Source organism: Indicator indicator, chromosome 3, assembly GCF_027791375.1.
Source record: "Indicator indicator isolate 239-I01 chromosome 3, UM_Iind_1.1, whole genome shotgun sequence".
Classification (NCBI taxonomy): domain Eukaryota; kingdom Metazoa; phylum Chordata; class Aves; order Piciformes; family Indicatoridae; genus Indicator; species Indicator indicator.
Window position 1 is genome coordinate 46,218,677 of NC_072012.1, and position 19,531 is coordinate 46,238,207.

The 19,531-nt window shown below is 43.4% G+C and overlaps 1 protein-coding gene across 1 annotated transcript; it reads right to left on the minus strand.

The window, feature by feature from the left end:
* Positions 1-14,283: 14,283 nt before the first annotated feature.
* Positions 14,284-19,309, minus strand: FGF6 (fibroblast growth factor 6). Its single transcript, XM_054399838.1, has 3 exons — positions 18,967-19,309; positions 17,952-18,055; positions 14,284-14,460 (listed from the first exon to the last, which is right to left on the minus strand). Exons 1-3 carry the CDS (start codon positions 19,307-19,309, stop codon positions 14,284-14,286), a joined length of 624 nt encoding a protein of 207 aa, XP_054255813.1.
* Positions 19,310-19,531: the final 222 nt, after the last annotated feature.

The window sequence follows — 19,531 nt, forward strand, 5'->3', positions numbered from 1 at the left end:
ACCATAGAATCATAGAAATACAGAATCATAGCATAGAAACTTAGAATCATAGAAACATAAAATCATAGAATCATGAGTGGTGGAAGCCCCACCCCTGGAAGTTTTTAAGGCCAGGCTGGATGTGGCTCTGGACAACCTGATCTAGTGTGAGGTGTCCCTGCCCATGGCAGGGGGGGTTGGAACTGGATGATCCTTGAGGTCCCTTCCAACCCTAACAACTCTGTGATTCTGTGAAAACTACTGCAGTAACATTTGGCTACAAGATTTTAAGATTCAATCCTCAACTGGATCAGGTTGCCCACTGCCCTGTTGAGCCTCACCTTGACTGAGATGGGGCCCCAAGTACCTCCCTGGACAACCTGTTCCAGTGTTCCACTGCCCACATGGTAAAGGACTTGTTCCTAACCATTCAAGTACCGTGAGCTCTGGTCCATGAAATCACAAGCACACATTAATACTGTAAATTGTAAGCAGCTAATACAGGGGGCAGCAATTTAGTCCTGATCCAGGCATTTGGATCCACACCCTGTAACAAAACAGAATACATCACCAACAGTAGTATGCATGCATACAATGCAGGGGTGAATAATCACATTTCATGACCCAAGCACACAGCTTGTTCAGCTCATCTAGACTTATTGGCCCCTTGGATTTGGGCCAAACACTTTTCAGCAGGCTAGGGCTTCCAAAGCAAACATGCTTTTGGGTTGAGCTGGATAGGGAGCTTGGCTGCAGAGAATAAAGAGATCTACACTTGTGGATGCATACTTGGTTGTTTGTTTTCAGGATTTTTCTCTAGTGACAGCAAATTCCTCAGCCAGGATTGGTCACTGCAGTTAACTGTAATTTGAGGTTGCATTGTATACATTAAACCTAGAGATTCTCACACTGTTTGTCTTAGCCTTGGTCTCCCCTTCAGTTGCCCAACAGCTGGAGGAGGTTTTTACTTCCTCCTTTTTACTCTTTCATTCTGACAAGGAAACCAAATGTCCTCTTGGCTTCTGCTGAGTCATTTCCAGTTGGCAGGCAGTCACTAGTGGTGTCCCCCAGGGATCAGTGTTGGGCACGATCCTGTTCAATATCTTTATTGATGATCTGGAGGAGGGGATTGAGTCCATCATCAGTAAGTTTGCAGATGACACCAAGGTGGGAGCAGGTATCAATCTGTGAGAGGGTAGGAGGGCTCTGCAGAGGGACCTTGACAGGCTGGACAGATGGGCAGAGTCCAAGGGCATGAGATTTAACAAGTCCAAGTGCCAAGTTCTACACATTGGCCACAACAACCCCATGCAGTGCTACAGGCTGGGGACAGAGTGGCTGGAGAGCAGCCAGGCAGAGAGGGACCTGGGGGTACTGGTTGACAGCAGCTGAACATGAGCCAGCAGTGTGCCCAGGTGGCCAAGAAGGCCAATGGCATCCTGGCCTGGATCAGGAATAGTGTGGCCAGCAGGAACAGGGAATTCATTCTGCCCTGTGCTCAGCACTCGTTAGACCACACCTTGAGTGCTGTGTCCAGTTCTGGGCTCCTCAATTCAAGAAAGATGTTGAGATACTGGAATGTGTCCAGAGAAGGGCAATAAAGCTGGTGAGGGGTCTGGAGCACAGCCCTGTGAGGAGAGGCTGAGGGAGCTGGGGGTGTTTAGCCTGGAGAAGAGGAGGCTCAGGGGAGACCTCATTGCTCTCTGCAACTACCTGAAGGGAGGTTGTAGCCAGGTGGGGGTTGGTCTCTTCTCCCAGGCAACCAGCACCAGGACAAGAGGACACAGTCTCAAGCTGTGCAGGGGGAAGTTTAGGCTTGATCTTAGAAAGTTCTTCCCAGAAAGAGAGATTGCCCATGGGAATGTGCTGCCCAGGGAGGTGGTGGGGTCGATGTCCCTGGAGGTGTTTAAGAAGAGACTGGATTAGTGCCATGGTCTGGTTGATTAGTTAGGGTTGGGTGATTGGTTGGACTTGATGCTCTTGGAGGTCTCTTCCAACCTGACTGATTCTGTGATTCTGTGATTTGTAATTTCAAACATGGGGTGGAAGATCTTCCAGCCAGGAACAAAGTCATCTGTAGTTAAACACCTGGGACCTAATTCCATCTTCCTTCACTTAAGCTGACACAGAGTAGGATAGCTTCAGTGCATGCCAAAGGTAGAACAAAACACCACCCAGAATGCAAAAGATATTTGAGGCTATCTATTTCCTTTTATGTCTTAAGGTACATGGTCAATACTGACCAGCACTCTGAAGTCACTAAGACACCTTTAGATCATGGCCTGCAAATGTCTGTCAGAGGTGCTGGATATCCTCTGCTTTCCTTAGCAACAGTGGGAATGGAATTGAGCACTGCTAAGCTCCAGATTGTTTCACAGCATTTTAATTTGTTTGCAAATCACTTAATGAAATCCAGACAACAGCCTCACCCCATTGTTATGCTCTGACACAAAAACTGTCTGAAATGAATGTCTGGCAGTTCCCTGGAGAGGCTGGAGGGGGAATCCCCACTTTATAGACTCTCTGCCTTTGCCACTCCTTGTCCTCTGAGACTCCTTAGTGTATGAAAGAAGATCAATGCAACCATTAAAACACCCCCCAAACAATGGCATGTTGGTTTCCATTAGCAAAAGCATAGCCAACACATCTAAGGATCTGTTTATTTCCTTTCTGTGAGGCAACAGCTGACACTGTGTACAGTTTTGAGCTCCGGGTTGCAAGAGAGGATCAAATCCAGAGAAGGATCACTAAGATAGGTGCACCCTGAATCCCAGGATCTACATTGCCAAGGTGTTTGTCCACTCTCCATTTATCAGAATTCATAGAATCCTAGAATGGCTTAGCTTGGAAGGGACCTCAGAGATCATCTACTCCAACCTCCACACCATGGGCAGGGATGCCTCTCAACCAGACTTAGCTGCTCAAGGCCACATCCAACCTGCCCTTCAACACCCCCAGGGAGGAGGCATCCACAGCCTCCCTGGACAACCTATTCCAGAGTCCAAATCCAGCAGGTATGGCTAATGTTGTTTTCTATGTTGTCAGTATTGCAGTGTCCCCTGCATGCAAGAGACAGTGCAGGGAACTTCAGTGCATTGTCCACAGTCACACAGGAATGCTGTGGCAGAGCTGAGAACTCAGCCTAGGACTCCCAAATGCTAGTTCAGCACCCTCTAAACTGTGCACTGCTGCCTCTCCAACTGCATAACCCAAGCATGAACCTTTTCACAGAATCATAGAATTGTTAGGGTTGGAAGGGACCTCAAGGATCATCCAGTTCCACCTCCCCTGCCATGAGCAGGGACACCTCACACTACAGCAGGTTGCTCAGAGCCACATCCAGCCTGGCCTTGAAAACCTCCAGGGATGAGGCTTCCACCACCTCCCTGGGCAACCTGTTCCAGTGTCTCACCACCCTCATGGGGAAGAACTTCTTCCTAACATCCAATCTGAATCTACCCATTTCTAGTTTTGTTCCATTCCCCCTGGTCTTATCATTACCTGACAGCCTAAAAAGTCCCTCCCCAGCTTTCTTGTAGACCCCTTCAGATACTGGAAGGCCACAATGAGGTCTCCCAGAGGTGTTTTCTCCTCCAGTTCCAGAATCAGAAAGCTTGTACACAAAATGTAGAAATTCATGCTAGCCTCTCCCCACTTGTGCCAATTTCCAAGCAAACAAGTTGTTAATCTCTAGAGTTATGATGATGTATCTCAGTCTAGGAGGCCCAGGTGAAGCTGGACAGGGCCATTAAGGCCAGCTGAGGCCAAGCTTAAGGGCATGGTGCTGTGGGGATGCCAGAGGCCAGGGGGAGGCTCGTCTCTTTGGGAAGACTTGTAGGGTGAAGGCACTGCATGGTCAGAAAGCAGCTCTGTAACTGATCCCCAGTTCAAGAGGTACAGGGATCTACTGGAGAGAGTCCAAGGGAGGGCTACAAGGATGATGAAGGGACTGGAGCATGTGTCCTGTGAGGAGAGGCTGAGAGACCTGGGGCTGGTTAGCCTGGAGAGGAGAAGACTGAGAGGGGATCTGATCAATGTTTATAAATATCTGAGGGCTGGGGGTCAAGAGGGAGGGGACAGGCTTTTGGTTGCACCCTGTGATAGGACAAGGGGCAATGGATATAAACTACAGCACAGGAGGTTCCATCTCAACATGAGGAGGAACTTCTTCACTGTGAGGGTGACAGAGCACTGGAACAGGCTCCCCAGAGAGGTTGTGGAGTCTCCTTCTCTGGAAACTTTCAAGCCCTGCCTGGATGTGTTCCTGTGTGACCTGCTCTAGATTCTATGTTCCTGGCAGGGGGGTTGGACTCGAAGAACTCTGGAGGTCCCTTCCAGCCCCTAACATCCTGTGATCAGTGATCTAAGAATGAAATGGGTGAAACCAATTGAGAATCAAAATGTTTTCTGCTGTCTCTGTAGGCATGTTTGAAGGATAGTAAATAACTAACCTGAAAGGGGGGTTTGTAATGAGTTGAAAGCCTATTTTTTTCCTTTGAGGAAAACTCTAGCTTTGTTTTGTTTTTTTTTTTTCCTGAAACTCTAATAGAGTGCTTGCTGGTTAGTTCAGAGGCTGGCAGAGAAGAGCCTACAGCATTTCTCTGGTGCTTTAGATTTTGCAGGTGAGGTAAATTTCTGAGCTATAGGCTTGTTTCTAAGTGTGAGTGGCCCCTCTTGTGGGTTTGGGGTTGGTTTTTTTTTCCCCCTGTATTTCTTTTTCCTCCTGAGTTGTCGTGTCTGCAGGTGACACACTGCCCCCTGGCAGTCACAGCACCAGCATCATCCCCAGGGGTCCATCCTGGTCCCCTTGCAAAGATCATCTCTGCTTGTCCATGAACTGGGACTGCATCATTTGTGACCACTTACGGTCCCACAGGATTGTCTGTAATGATGTGCCCAGCGAGGTGATGATAGGGAAGAAAAGGGATTTCTCAACATTGTTTGAAGTTGCTGTTTCAGTATAGTTTGGAAGAAATTGCTGCTTTCCACTTTCTCACTCAATGTACTCCATGACATTAAACATTATTTCCTGCCACAGGTGTGGCATGAGGCATAGCAGGGGTATCCAATGAGCCAGGTCATTTTATGTCCTAGAACCATAGAATTAGAAACTATACTGCATTGGAAGAGACCTTATAATTCATCCTCATTTCTGTGAGCTCATTTCCAGCTTAGGAAAATAATTTTCACAGCAAGAGTGGTCAGGCATTGGAATGTGCTGCCCAGAGAGGTGGTTGAGTCCCCAAGCCTGGGTGTGTTTAAAGGTTATTTGGATGTGGTACTTGGGGCTATGGTTTAGGGGTGGACTTTGTAGAGTAGGGATAATGTTTGGACTTGGTGATCCTGAGGGTCTTTTCCAACCTGAATCTTTCTGTGATTCTGTGATTCAACTCAATCAGGTTGCCCAGAGCGTCATCCATCCTGACCTGGAATGTTTCCAGGGCTGGGACATCTACAACCTCTCTGGGCAACCTGGGACAGTGTTTCACCACCCTCACTGTAAAAAAGAAAAATGTCTTCCTGTAGACTAGTCTAAGCTAGTCTACCTTCTTTTAATCTAAAACCGTTACTTCTTTTCGTGTTGCATCAGGCTGTACTTAAAAGCCTGTCCTCATCTTTCTTATGGGCCCTCTTTAAGTATTTAAATGCTGCAACAACTGTCTCCTTGGATCCTTCTCTTCTCCAGGGTGAACCACTCCAATTCACAGAATCACAGAATCAATAAGGTTGGAAAAGACCTCAAGGATCATCAAAGTCCAACCTGTCACCCAAGACCTCATGACTACTAAACCATGTCACCAAGTGCCACGTCCAATCCCCTCTTGAACCCCTCCAGGAATGGTGACTCCACCACCTCCCTGGGCAATTCTCTCAGCCTTTCTTCATAGGAGAGGTGTTCACCCCTCTGGTTATTTTTTGCTGTCCTTCTTTGGACCCACTCCAACAGATCCATGTCGTTTAAGATGTTCTATGTGGCACTGCCTTTGGCATCTAGGCTTAGGTTTAATGTTTGTAAGATCTTGGCAGATCATCAGGTTGGAAAACCTGGAGTAAAGGCAAAGTGGTTCTCATGATCAATTTACCTCTCTGATGTTATAAGAAGTTGCTCCTCAAGAAGATGAGAGGCCTGGAGCCCTCAAATGGCTCCAATGGAAGGACGTGGACCTGATGGAGTGGGTCCAGAGGAGGGCCATGAAGACCTGCAGTTATAAGACAAGGTGCAATGGCTTCAGACCAGAGAAGAGCAGATTTAGATTGGATATTAGGAACAAGTTCTTTACCATGAGGGTGGTGGAACACTGGAACAGGTTGCCTGGGGAGGTGGTTGGGACCCCATCCCTGGAGATATTCAAGGTGAGGCTCGACAGGGCTGTGGGCAACCTATTCTAGTTGAGGATGTCCCTGCTGACTGCAGAGGGAGTTGGACCTTTGGAGGTCCCTTCCAGCCCAGCCCATTCTATGATTCTGTGTTTCTATGAAGATAATTGAACACCAAATCCTGTGTCCTGTGGCTTCCCAGTTAAAACTGTGTCTTTTCTGTGTAAGGATGCAATAGCTAGTGACACAGCGAGGGACCTGAAGGCCACATCCAATCACAGCCATGAGGTGGTAGCCTCCTTTCTCCTTTGCGCTCAGACCCGGGGTGCAGAAGCCACGCTTGGCCTCTGCCTGCCAGCTGTTAAGTAGCAAAACAGCCACCAGAGGGCGCTAATAACAACGGCCCATAGAAAACTGCAGCGCTCAGCCTCGGGAGGTCAGACTCCTGCTCCCTGTCTCTAGCACCGCAGCCCTTCCCATGTCATTCAGACTTTAGAACAGCACTGCCGCCACCCCTCTTCCCTGAAAGTGATCTGGGGCTGAACTCAAGCCGTGCATTTCACAGGCCTGCATCTTCCCACGAGTCTTGTGTACCTACAACTGAGGTAGCTTTGCATCTGTGAGTTGTCAGAAAGCTTTTTTGAAATTTTTTTCCCTTTTATTACTTTTTTTTTAAGAAGACTGACTCCTTCAGATGTTTTCTGCAGCTGTTGGTGTTGGTAGGAGTGAGTTCCAGCAGAAAGAATGTTTTGTGCTTGGTGCACAGGACAGATGTGGCTTGTGTCAAAGACTGGTAGGAAGATAACCCCAGCTCTTAGACTGCCTTCCAGCAAAGCACCAGCTGTGTTACTGACCCCTTTGAGACACCTGTCTGTGATTGACCACCTTAGAGTTGCTACCCAGAGTCTCACCTACAGGCTACCACAGCAGCTGTTGGAGTGGAGTGGTAGAGGGAAATCTTCCTGATCCAACCTCCTTCATCTTTGAAGTTAGTCCTGTATTGAGCTTGAGATTGGATTCAAGCCCTCCAGCAAGTCCATTTCCACCTAAATATCTCTTATTCCACAATCAGGATGTTTCCAGGGCAACACTTATTTAGACCTTAACTTTCTTTGAGTAGAAGTTGTTTATTGCTCTTTCATACATATTTACATATGTTTTTTTTTTTCTTTCATCTTGCTCCCATTGCTGAGCAGATTTGGCTGGCTTCAGGAAGGTGTAGTGCTGTCTGCTTTTGCCTGTGCTCCTTACACTGTAACCTACAGCTACTTCAGGGCTGGCAATGCCTATCATGAGCCACTGGCAACTCAAACTCATCAAGCCAATGGAATCAGCACCTGCTGCTTCATATAGATGATGTGTCATCATAAAATCATAGAATCACCCAGGTTGGAAGGTGGTGGAGTCTCCTTCTCTGGAGACATTCAAACCTTGTCTGGATGTGTTCCTGTGCGACCTGCTCTAGATTCTATGTTCCTGGCAGGGGGGTTGGACTTAAAGAACTCTGGAGGTCCCTTCCAACACCTAACATCCTGTGATCCTGTGAGGGGGTGGGGGAAGAGGTGAACAGGTCCCTTGGAGCCATCTAGGGGAGTCTGAGGAGTTTCTGTGTTGTTTATTATATATGTGTATATATATATATAGTACATATATTGTCTATTTTGTACATATTCATTGCATTTCATATTTCTAGATTTTACTTTGCTTGTAAATAGAGCTTCCTTTGCTTCCATCCCAAACTGAGCTAAGTCTGGCAATTTTATTTTGGGGTTAATTCTCACAAATTAATTGGGAGAGGGGAGGGATAATTTCAACCCACCACATGTACCTATACACACTCTGGTTCTTGATGTGAGTAAAAACTCTGTGTGTGCGTGGTTGGACTCACAGGTGTGAAGCAAGGGGAAAAATAAAAAAGAAACCTCAAATGTTAAGATGGATTTGGAGTCAGAACACTACCAAAAATGTATAAAAGTTTATTTCATGAATACATTAAACTATTGTGCGCAGCACATACATATAAAAATAGAAGCAATTTCACAAACAATTGATCAGACAAGTTTTGTGTTCCTTGCAAACTTACAGTCTCAGTCATGAGTTCATACAGAGTCAGAATATTGAGGTATATTCTAGTGAGAATCAAAAGCGAAATGAAATCAAATAAAATGAAATCAAAATAAGTAAAAGAATAAAAGAAAATAGAAAGAAATGAAATGACATGAAATAAAATGAAATGTGATTTAAAAATAAAATAAGGTAAAATAAATGAAAATGAAATAAAATAAACTGGAAAAATAAAATAAATAAAATGAAATAAAAAATGAAATAAAATGAAATAAAATCAAAATAAGTAAAATAATAAAATAGAATTTAAAAAATTGAAATGAAACAAAAAAGTAAAATAAAATAAAACAAAATGAAATGAAACAACATGAAATACAATAAAATAATAAAATAATATAAAATGAAACAAAATGAAATACAATAAAATAATAAAATAATATAAAATAAACCAGAATGAAATGAAACAAAATGAAATACAATAAAATAATAAAATAATATAAAATAAGACAGAATGAAATGAAATAAAATGAAATACAATAAAATTTAAAAAGTAATAAAATAAAACAAAATGAATTGAAGTGAAATGAAATGAAATAAAATAAAATAAGGTAAAATTAAAAAATAAAAAAGAAAAAGAAAATAAAAATTAAAATAAAATAAAATGAAGAAAAAAAAATAAAATAATAAGGTAAAATAAAATAATAAAATAAAATAAGGTAAAATAAATAAAACCAAAATGAAATAGGAAGAAAAATAAAATAAAAACATTAAAATAAAAAAGATAAAATAAAACAAAATAAAATGAAATAAAATAATATAAAATAAACCAAAATGAAATAAAATGAAATGCAATAAAATAATAAAATAAAAAAATGAAATGAAATGAAATGAAATGAAATAAACTAAAATAATAAACTAATAAAATAAAACAACATTAAAATAGAATAAAAATTAAATAAAAAAATAAAAATAAAATAAAATAATAAAATAAAATAATATAAAATAAAATAAAATAAAATAAAATAAAGAAGAGAGAGAACTTTGGCACCATTTTACTGTGCAAAACAAAATCCTGGAATTGAAATAGCTATTGAGGTAAACAGGTATACAACATTTACTCTGCTTTTCCACTGTCTGTGTGTCTGCATCTCTGCATGTTTTGGGGCAGATGGGATTCTTGAAGAACATGGTTCAGTTCCAGTCAAGACTCTTTTCTACCCGAGGTGGATTAGGTGTTAAATGATTGTGGGATTTGACTACGGAAGAAGAAACCTTGAAAAATAGGTAGGCAGCTCCTCAGGAGAATCTGATGGTCAAAATATGGAGCAGAGAGGCTGGTGTGAAACGTTCACAGCAATGCTTTCAAAGCTTGTAGCCCGTTTTGGGACTCCATGTTAAGACACCCTGAGATGAGAAATGCTTCCAAAGGGACCACCACAAGAACTGCCAGTGAAAGGTGCCTAATTTGGCCCTGATTGGGGAAACTCCTTTACTCTCATAAATTTTCTTTATGTTGCCACAAATCCATGGAGCTGTTCTTTCGAGGAAAGTCTTCTTGAGGGTTTGCCAGCCTATGCCCATGTTCTCTCCATAGTCTCCCTCTCATGTACATTCAGTTTACAAATGGTTCGGGGGTTTTGTTTTTCCTCTGTGCCAGCCCAACATATTTATCCTGCAAAATGAGTGGTGGTTTTCCTAAATCCTCTTTTCTCCCATAAAGGTGATCATGGCCCGAGGAGGAGGTGCAATTAATCAAGCATGAAGCAGAACAGGATCAGGCAATTTCCCAGGCAAGCTGCTTAACTTCTTGGACACTGCCACCAATGCCACCAATGCCAGTGAGCTGCCCCTGGACTGCTTGCACATCCACAGCAATGTCTCAACAGGTGCCTGAACTCCACTCTTGAAAGCAGCCACAAGATGATTTAAGAAGCACCTCTGTCAAAGTCTTGCATCCAACTAATCTAAAGCTCCACTACACTTCAGAGCTGTGCTGGAGGGGTTTCCTGCCACAGTTTTCCCTCCTGGCAATGCCATCTCTCATTGTCACTTGGCTTTCATATCAGTCAGGATTCCTGGCACTGGGAGATGCTTTTGTTGTCAACGTGACTTCACAGAATCACAGAATGTTAGGGGTTGGAAGGGAGTTTGAAGGATCATCCAGTCCAACCCCCACTCCTGCCAAAGAAGGGTCACCCAGGGCAGGAGTGCATCCAGGTGTGTTTGGAAAGTCTCCAGAGAAGGAAACTTCACAAACACTCTGGGCAGCCTGTTCCAGTGCTCTGTCCCCCTCACCATAAAGAAGTGTTGAGGTGAAACCTCCTGTGTTCTCTCTTGTAACCTGCTGCTCCTTGTCCTATCACTGGGCACCACCAAAAAGAGCCTGGCACCTTCATATCAACACCCACCCATCAGATGTTTATAGACCAGATCCCCTCTTTTCTCAAGACTAAACAGCCTAAGACTAAACTTCAGTATTGATCTGGCTGACAATGCTGTGTAATAAGGAAAAGGCAGTGGTGTAAAGAGCAACTCAGCAGTGACAGGTGGAGCTTTCCAGATGCCACCACATCTGCATCCACAAGGCAAGCTCAGCCCAGCAGGCTGCATCCAAACAGACTTCTTGTCACCTGGTTGATGGATTGTTCTCACTGTTAGTGAGTATGTGCAAAATAGAGTCAGTGAGTCTGATTCTCACCTTTTGTGCCAGCTACTCCATGATTTATTCATACTGGCAACAGTAAGTGGTTTAAGAGTGAACATACTGCATCCTGTCCTAAGGACACAGGTTTAATCTGTGATCAGAAACAAACTTGTCTGCCAGCATTCAAACTAGGATTTCTTCTACATCCACATACACTTACATCCTTCTTCAAGCTTAATTTCAAGGACAGTCCAGAATATAACACAAGGGTGCAGGTTGCCATCTAATCTGTTGCAGCACAGCTGTGGGTTTTCTATCTGTACTTCTAGGACTCTAGGTCAGTGTAACTGTCTGATATCAGAATCACAGTATCATACTCAGGAGGGTATGACTGATACACAGTCAGGGTTGGAAGGGACCTCAAGGATCATCTAGTTCCAACCCCTCTGCCATGGGCAGGGACACCTCACACTAGAGCAGGTTGCTCAGAGCCACATCCAGCCTGGCCTTAAAAACCTCCAGGGATGAGGCTTCCACCACCTCCCTAGGCAACCTGTTCCAGTGTCTCACCACCCTCATGGCGAAGAACTTCTTCCTAACATCCAATCTGAATCTACTCCTAGTTTTGCTCCATTCCCCCTAGTCCTATCACTCCCTGACACCCTAAAAAGTCCTCCCCAGCTTTCTTGTAGACCCCCTTCAGATACTGGAAGGCCACAAGAAGGTCTCCTCAGAGCCTTCTCTGAACTGAACAGCCCCAACTGTCTCAGTCTGTCTCCATAGCAGAGGTGCTCCAGCCCTCTGCTCATCCTCATGGCCCTTCTCTGGACACCTTCCAGCACCTCCAGATCCTTCTTGTAATAGGGACTCCAGAACTGGACGCAGATATCCTCCTAAACCTTTCTCTGATCCACTCTCCCCCACTCAAAACATCCTGCTTTTTCTCTTAAAAGGCAATTACTTCCAAAGCAAACTGCTGCACACATTGTAGGAGAACAAAGCGTGCCCACTCGGCTTCCCTCTACATACTACAAGACCAGAAAATGAAGAGCAACTCCTTCCCTTTATCATATCTAAAACAACCTCTTTGTGAACTATTATCCCATTTTCTATTCATTTCTGCTGTGATCACATTGGAGCAAAGTAAGTTCAAGCATAGATCACACAAAAGGGGACAGGAACCTGGATCTTGTTCACAAAACTACTGTCTTGGTGACTCAGAATGATTCAGAAAATGTGGCTGTAGATCCTTCCTTCTAGGTGTGATCTCCAGGCCAGATCTTCTGCAGCTATAAAAACCTGACAGTCCTACTAGGCTGGTTTAGTCCAACTGAGGATCTGGCCCTGACGGTGTTGTGTTTTGTTTTTTTTAATACATGTCAGAAGGCTCAAATTCATCCTGAATAGATACCCCCTGCAAATAGAATGGCATGTCAAGGCTGGACATAGCCACATTTTGGCTGGCCATGGGAGATTATCTTGCACTCAGATGTTCAGTTCTGCAGCAGCATGGTCCATCTATGCTGAAAATGTTTGTGCTCTGACATTACATTGAATCTAGTTTCAAATTTAGGAGCACGCCATCAATGCAGGAATCCCAAGGCTTCTGGTAACTGCCATTTATAGTGACTCTGAACTTAGGGCCTCTTAAAATACTCTTTCAAAGGCACAGAGAATGTTAGCTTCATTGGTGAACTGGAAAAAGGTTGTCAAAATAGTAAGGCAATGTTATGTGCTGGTTTTTTTATGGCTTCTAGGAGAGCTTTGGAGAGCATTTTACACAGCTTGCCACGCTGTCTTTGGAAGTGATGCTTTGCAAGTGACAGGATCTGGAATTATGGCACAAATTCCCATGCCCCTACTCAGGAAGGCATTCTTATCTAGCCTCCTCCTTTCTCTGTCTTTCAGACCTCAGTGAGCTGTGACAGAGAAGAACCAAATATACTTTCAATTCAAAACAGAGAAGTTTCCTACCACAAGCTTTTGCTGGAAGCTTTCCTGAATTTCATACATTTTATAAAATGTATCCTGCAGTCCGGTTCTGCTTCTTAGAGATTAGCAAGGTTCAGACTAAATGAAATAAAGTGCCTTTAAAGATTTATGCTCTTTTCTGTCTGTGAGCATATAAAGGCACCTGGACCATCTATCTAGAGACTGGGATGATTGATTCCTTCAGAAGTATGCAATGACATAGATACACACTCACACATCCCATGTCTATATATATACAGGTATTTATATTAAAGATGTACACATCTATATTTGAGTGGGGTCTAAACTAAGCTCACAAAACACCATTCAAAGCCCTCAGCTCCAAATCCATTTTGCATTTGGGACACATCTGCAACTTATCCTGCAGCCCTTCCTAAGGGAAACTGATCGTAGGTCTTGGTTTTGCCAACAAGTCCCTGTGAGAAGATCCTGGAGAGTCCCTTCAGAGACAGAGGGGCTCTGGGGGTAGGCAGGTTGCTTGTGTAGAATCACAGCATCGTTTTGGTTGGGAGAGACCTTTCAGATCAGCAAAGTCCAACCACTGACCCAGCACTACCACTAAACCAGGTCCTGCAGCACCACATCTACACCGCTCAATCCCTCCAGGAATGGTGACTCCACCACCGCACTGCCCTGGGCAGTCTCTTCCAGGGCTTGACACCCCCTTCAGTGAAGACAGATTTCCCCACATCCAAAGTAAGCCTCCTGTGTGTGGTGATGCAGACTTGGGGCTTTACAAGACAGGAGGGACTCTGTGCAGAAGGGGAGGTGCAGGCAGCTATTCAGATCGAGTGAACTGCTTGAAGCTCTGGCGACGCAAAGTCGTCTGGCGATTTGGCCCATGGTATGTAAACAGCTCATGGTGGGAGGTTATTATCTGAGGTAATCACTATCATTTCATAAATAATCTATGACCAGTTAGAGATGATTGCCCACAGCCATTCCTTGACTTCCAAATACTTCCTCTGCTCTCCAGCTTGCGTCTTACTCTGTTCAGCACCAAAGGAGGCACCCAGCCGTGTAAAATTTGTACAGAGTACAAGAGAAGCAGCATCATATTACACATGCTACAGGGTGAATCTAATACATAAAGACTTTTATCCAAATATACACATACATATAGAGATAATTATTACGTTTTTTTTCTCCCTCAATGAACAGCATAAATACTTTACCTGGGAGGTTATTCCCATGTGCAAAATGAATCAGTTTTGGTTTTGTTGTTTTTTTTTTTTTTTTTTTTTTTTTTTTTTTTCCTGGGGTTTAATCTTCTGCTTTGCTCCTGTTCATATTCTGGGTAAAAAGTGGGTCACTGTCATAGCAGGAGAAACTTTGGTTCCTCTCTTCACTCTCCCATGTTTGCTGAGGGCTATGTAAGCACCACAGTAAGCATTTGATTCATATGCATTGTAGTTATTGGGCAGCAAGGTTTCTTTGAATTTGCACTCGTCTTGGAAAACAGCCTGAAGAAGAGGAAAGGGGTGAGGGGAAGTGGGGATAAGGGGGGAGAATGAAGCAGGTACAATAAATCATAGAATCATAAAATCGTACAATCATAGAATTACAGAATGTTAGAATTGTAGAATCATAGAATCACAGAATCGTAGAATCCTAGAATCATAGAATCCTAGAATCATAGAATCACAGAATCGTAGAATCCTAGAATCATAGAATTATAGAATCATAGAATTATAGAATAATGAAATCATAGACTTATAGAATAATGGAATCATAGAATTATAGAATTATGCAATTATAGAATCATAGAATTAGAGAATAAAAGAATCATAGAATTAGAGAATGATGGAATCATAGAATTACAGAATCATAGACTCATAGAATTATAGAATCATAAAATTATAGAACCATAGAATCCTAGAGTTATAGAATCATAGAATTAGAGAATAAAGGAATCATAGAATTATAGAATAATGGAATCATAGGATTATAGAATCATAGACTCATAGAATTATAGAATTAGAGAAACATAGAATCCTAGAATCCTAGAATTATAGAATCATAGAATTATACAATTATAGAATCATAGAAGCATAGAATAAGAGAATAAAGGAATCATAGAATTAGAGAATGATGGAATCATAGAATTACAGAATCATAGACTCATAGAATTATAGAATCATAGAATTATAGAATCCTAGAATCCTAGAATTATAAATTTACAGAATCATAGACTCATAGAATCATAGAATCATAGAATGGTCTGGGTTGGAAGGGACCTCCAAAAGCCATCTAGGCCAACCCCCTCTGCAGTAAGGAGGGATAGTTCATGAAGCCTCTAATAATTTTCCTTGCTGGTGTTTTTACAGAAGGACTTGTTGCAGGGTGCAACAGGTGGTGCCACGGTGACCGCATCCAACAGTAAATCTCTCTCCTCAGTGCTAATTTGGTGTTAGATGAATTCAGATGCCACCTGTCCAGATAATGGACTATGTGCTTCCTTGTGGCAGAGCAAATTAATCCTGATCAGGCATGGATTTCTTCTTTTTATTGGCAAGCCATCCTTTCTGTCAACATCATGCCCTTTTGCCCACATAAATGACTTTACTTTATTTCACACCTCCTCTTCACAAAGTGTCCTGTAATTTATCAAAGAATGATCTGCTGGCTGTCCAACCCTTCAGTTTTCTTCCAAAGAGCAATGTTCAAGGAGAACTATTTGCTTGAATAAGGCATTTGAATAAGACCTCAGCCTAGCACCAAATTTTCCCTTTTGTTAAACCATTAATGATCTATTTAACTGCTAGTGAGATGTGCAGCAGGTTCTAAGCTGGGAAAACAGTTTTATTTTCCTTCATGCCACGTCATGTAAATCCAAGGAGGGGGAGTTATCAGGCAGAGGAGGTGCAAGGACAAGCAGGAGACAAACTGAGAGCACTGAAGATATTAAAAGAGAAAGCAGAATAACTCCCTCACATGAAATGTCTGGCACATCAGAGGCTGCCAGTGCTGTTCTATTTGGACATATGGTGTAATAACACCATTCAGGGCTTGTAAAGAGTTGAACTTAGGGCATTGCATTGTGCAAGGGAACATGCAGATCTCTTACAGCTTTAGAAAATGTCCTTGAACATAAATAAGATTGGATTGAAATTAAGGGGGGAAAAAAAAAAAAACAAAAATCAAAGGGAGCTCTGAATCCAGACTCTGCATTTCTTTAGAAAGCCCTAGTCAAGCAAAGCAGCTGGGCTTGAGGCACATTTTTGGGTGCTTGAAATCAGACATGACTGAAAGAATATTGCTATGATGGAAGCTTAAAACACCCTCCCCTGTCATTGTGGAACAATGAGTGGTTCAGATTAGTAATGGCTGTGGGTCCTTCACAACATCTGGTATTGCACTAAGCAGCTGAAACACTTTGTTGGCATCACAGCTGGTTCAAAGGAAACTAGCAAAGAGATGAATGCTGTCACTACCACTCATTACTGAGAGATGGACTGCTTTTGCCTGGTGCCCAGAGCCAGCCTCTTTCAAACATGCTTCCTAACAAGTGCTTTTTCTGCTGAATGTTGAAACTGGAGATGCCTTGCTCAGGCTTCAGAGATTAAGCTGTGCTTAGATGGCATAGCTAGGGTGATGGTGATGGTGTTTCAGGTTAAGCAGCATGCCAGTGTTAATAGCCATTACTGGTTCCTCACCCTTTGGGACTGATCTGACACAACTGATCATTAAAACAACCCCCAGGCTCATATGGTGACTTTGTAGGGTAGACTTCCCATTCATTCTTTATGGTGGGGTTGTTTTGGTATCACAGTATCACAGTACATTAGAGGTTGGAAGGGACCTCCAGAGATCATCAGATCCAACCCCCCTGCCAAAGCAGGATCACTTTGGGGAGTCTGCACAGGAATGCATCCAGGTGGGGTTAGAAAGTCTCCAGAGAAGGAGACTCCACAACCTCTCTGGGCAGCCTGTTCCAGTGCTCCCTCACTGTAAAAAAGTTTCTCCTCGTGTTGAGATGAAGTCTTCTATGTTCAAGCTTGAACCTCTTTTTCCTTGCCTTATTACTGTGCACCATTGAAAAGAGCCTGGCCCCCTCCACTTGACACCCACCCCTCAGCTATTGATAGATATTGATCAGATCCCCTCTCAGTCTTCTCTTCTCCACACTAAAGAGCCCCAGGGCTCTCAGTCTCTCTTCACAGGGGAGATGCTCAAGTCCCCTAATCACCCTTGTGGCTCTCCATTGGATTCTCTCCAGCAGGTCTCTGTCCCTCTTGAACTGGGGAGCCCAAAACTGAACACAGTATTGCAGGTGTGGTCTCAGCAGGGCAGAATAGAGGGGGAGAAGAACTTCCCTCGACCTGCTGGCCACACTTTTCTTGATGCACCCCAGGTAGGGGTTGGCATGTGGCTGTGATATTACTAATAGTAGCTAGTGCAGATAGTTCTGATGATTGCACCTCTCCTACACCACCCTGTGCACACACACAGAGACATGCAATCACATGCACACACTCTGATGGACCTACATACATTTTACCTCCTAGGGGTCTTTGCAGTGCACTCCCCTTTGCTTTACATAGAATGCAGAGCAAAAGAGAATCAACAGGGTTCACTCTTCCTGGAATGTGTTTGCAGTGCTGAACCCTTAGAGGAAGCCATCTAATTAACCCCTCTTATTTGTCAAATGGATTAATTTTCCTAGAGTGCTCCCTTGTACAATCCTGGAAAGCTAAAAGATAACACACCTCCAACAGCCTTCCTGCTTGTTGTACTAAATAAACCCTGATCACACCAGACTGGGCAAACTCCCTGTAATTAAGAGGCTCTGCTTTTCACCAGAAATTTCCAGGAGGAAAAAAAACACCAACAAAAACAAACAAAAAAACCAAAACTAAAACAAACAAAAAAAAATCCCCAACCCCAAACTCAACAAACAAAACCCTTTCAACCTTTCTTTAAGCAATGAAAAACTCTTTGCACTTGTACTCACCGTTCCATATAACTTCCCCTTGCTGTTCATTGCGAGGAAGAGAGCACTTTTCACACCAAAGAGGCTCACAACACCTCTCTCTACAGTGGATATTTCAAAGAGACCTAAACCAGAAGAAGTTCAGTAGGAGTGTTAACACAGAACTTAGAGCTAATCAAAGGCAATCCAGATATCACTTACTTGCTTTAAACCTCTAAAGACCTTGCCATATTCTCTTGATTAGATTTATCTCCCTAAGTCCAGCCAAAATCAAAATAGGCTGAGAAGGTCTTGGGTTTTCTTCTATGCTGTAGGACTTTAAAGTAATTGTTCTGGGATGCAGCCACGTGCTGTATAATCCTTTTGATCCAGCAAACTCTTCCTAAAAAAGTAAGTTGTGGGTTGTTTTTTTTTTTTTTCTAATATGCTGTCATTATGGAGCGTTTATTATTTAGCTCTAGAGAAGGGTGGCTTGCATTTCCAAGTCCCCCACCATGTCTTAGCTGCAAAAGATTTTTAGCAACTGCCCTCTACAGGAAAATCAAACCCACAGGGCTAATGCTTCTCTTTAATCTCATGATAAGAGAGCAGCACCTATTAGAAGAAACAAGTAGGAACAGCAAGCCCCTTCCAAGTCTGAATGTCCCAATGGTCCCAATCATCCAGGATTCAAAATTCAGAGCACTCCGAGCTCAGCAACAACCTCCCAGGTTGAAAAAAAAAAAGGCGAATGAGAAAGTGAGGAGTGAGCAAATGCAGCAGGGAGACACTTTCCCACCTGGCTTTGTCTTTTCTCATCTGTGCAGCAAAGTAGGGTAAAAATAAATTGGAGCTAAATTTGCCTAAAGCATTCGTGACACGTTTCAGCCTGGAGGGGTCCTACCGTTTATTGATCCCAGAGACTTTCAAAAAGGCAACAGAGGGAGCAGAGATTAATACTATCAAGTCATAACATTTGCATTCTCTGAAGGGTAATTACTCGAGTTCACAGCAAGTAAGTGCCATCTATTCTATTTCATTTCTGGATGCAACTCACTGTATTGGTTTTCATTGTGAACTCCGCTTATGCTGCCGTCTGGGAGGATTTGAAGGTGAAACCCGATGCCCACGTTGCAGTAAAGCCTCCGCTGCCTCTTGATGCCTAGCAAATAATCACTCTCCCAGTTCACATCTGACTTCTCCCCTGATATCCCAGCAATGGACCTGGACAACAGAGACTGCCATCCTCTTTCCAGCAATGTGGCATTAGCTCTGCTTACAACGGGATGTGTGGAAGCAATCCCGGCTAGCAAGCCCAGGAGGAGGAAAGCAGCAGGCAGCGTCCGCTGAGCGCTGTCTTCGCAGAACATAGTGATGAGAAGTCTTTGTGCAGTGGCCATCCGGTTCACCTCCTGGGCACGTGGTCAGAATTAATGGCCCTAAAAATACCTCCCTTCTTGTTTTCCTCCCTCCAGCATGGTGGCAGAGGCTTATTTTTGGAAAGCCAACGGAGATTGCTGACATGAAACTAAAGCCCGATAGCAGTTGGGTCGGAAGCAGAGGCAGGCCAACAGCAGGCAAAGTGATGGGGACCATGTTTTGTAGATCCTGCTTCCCAGTGG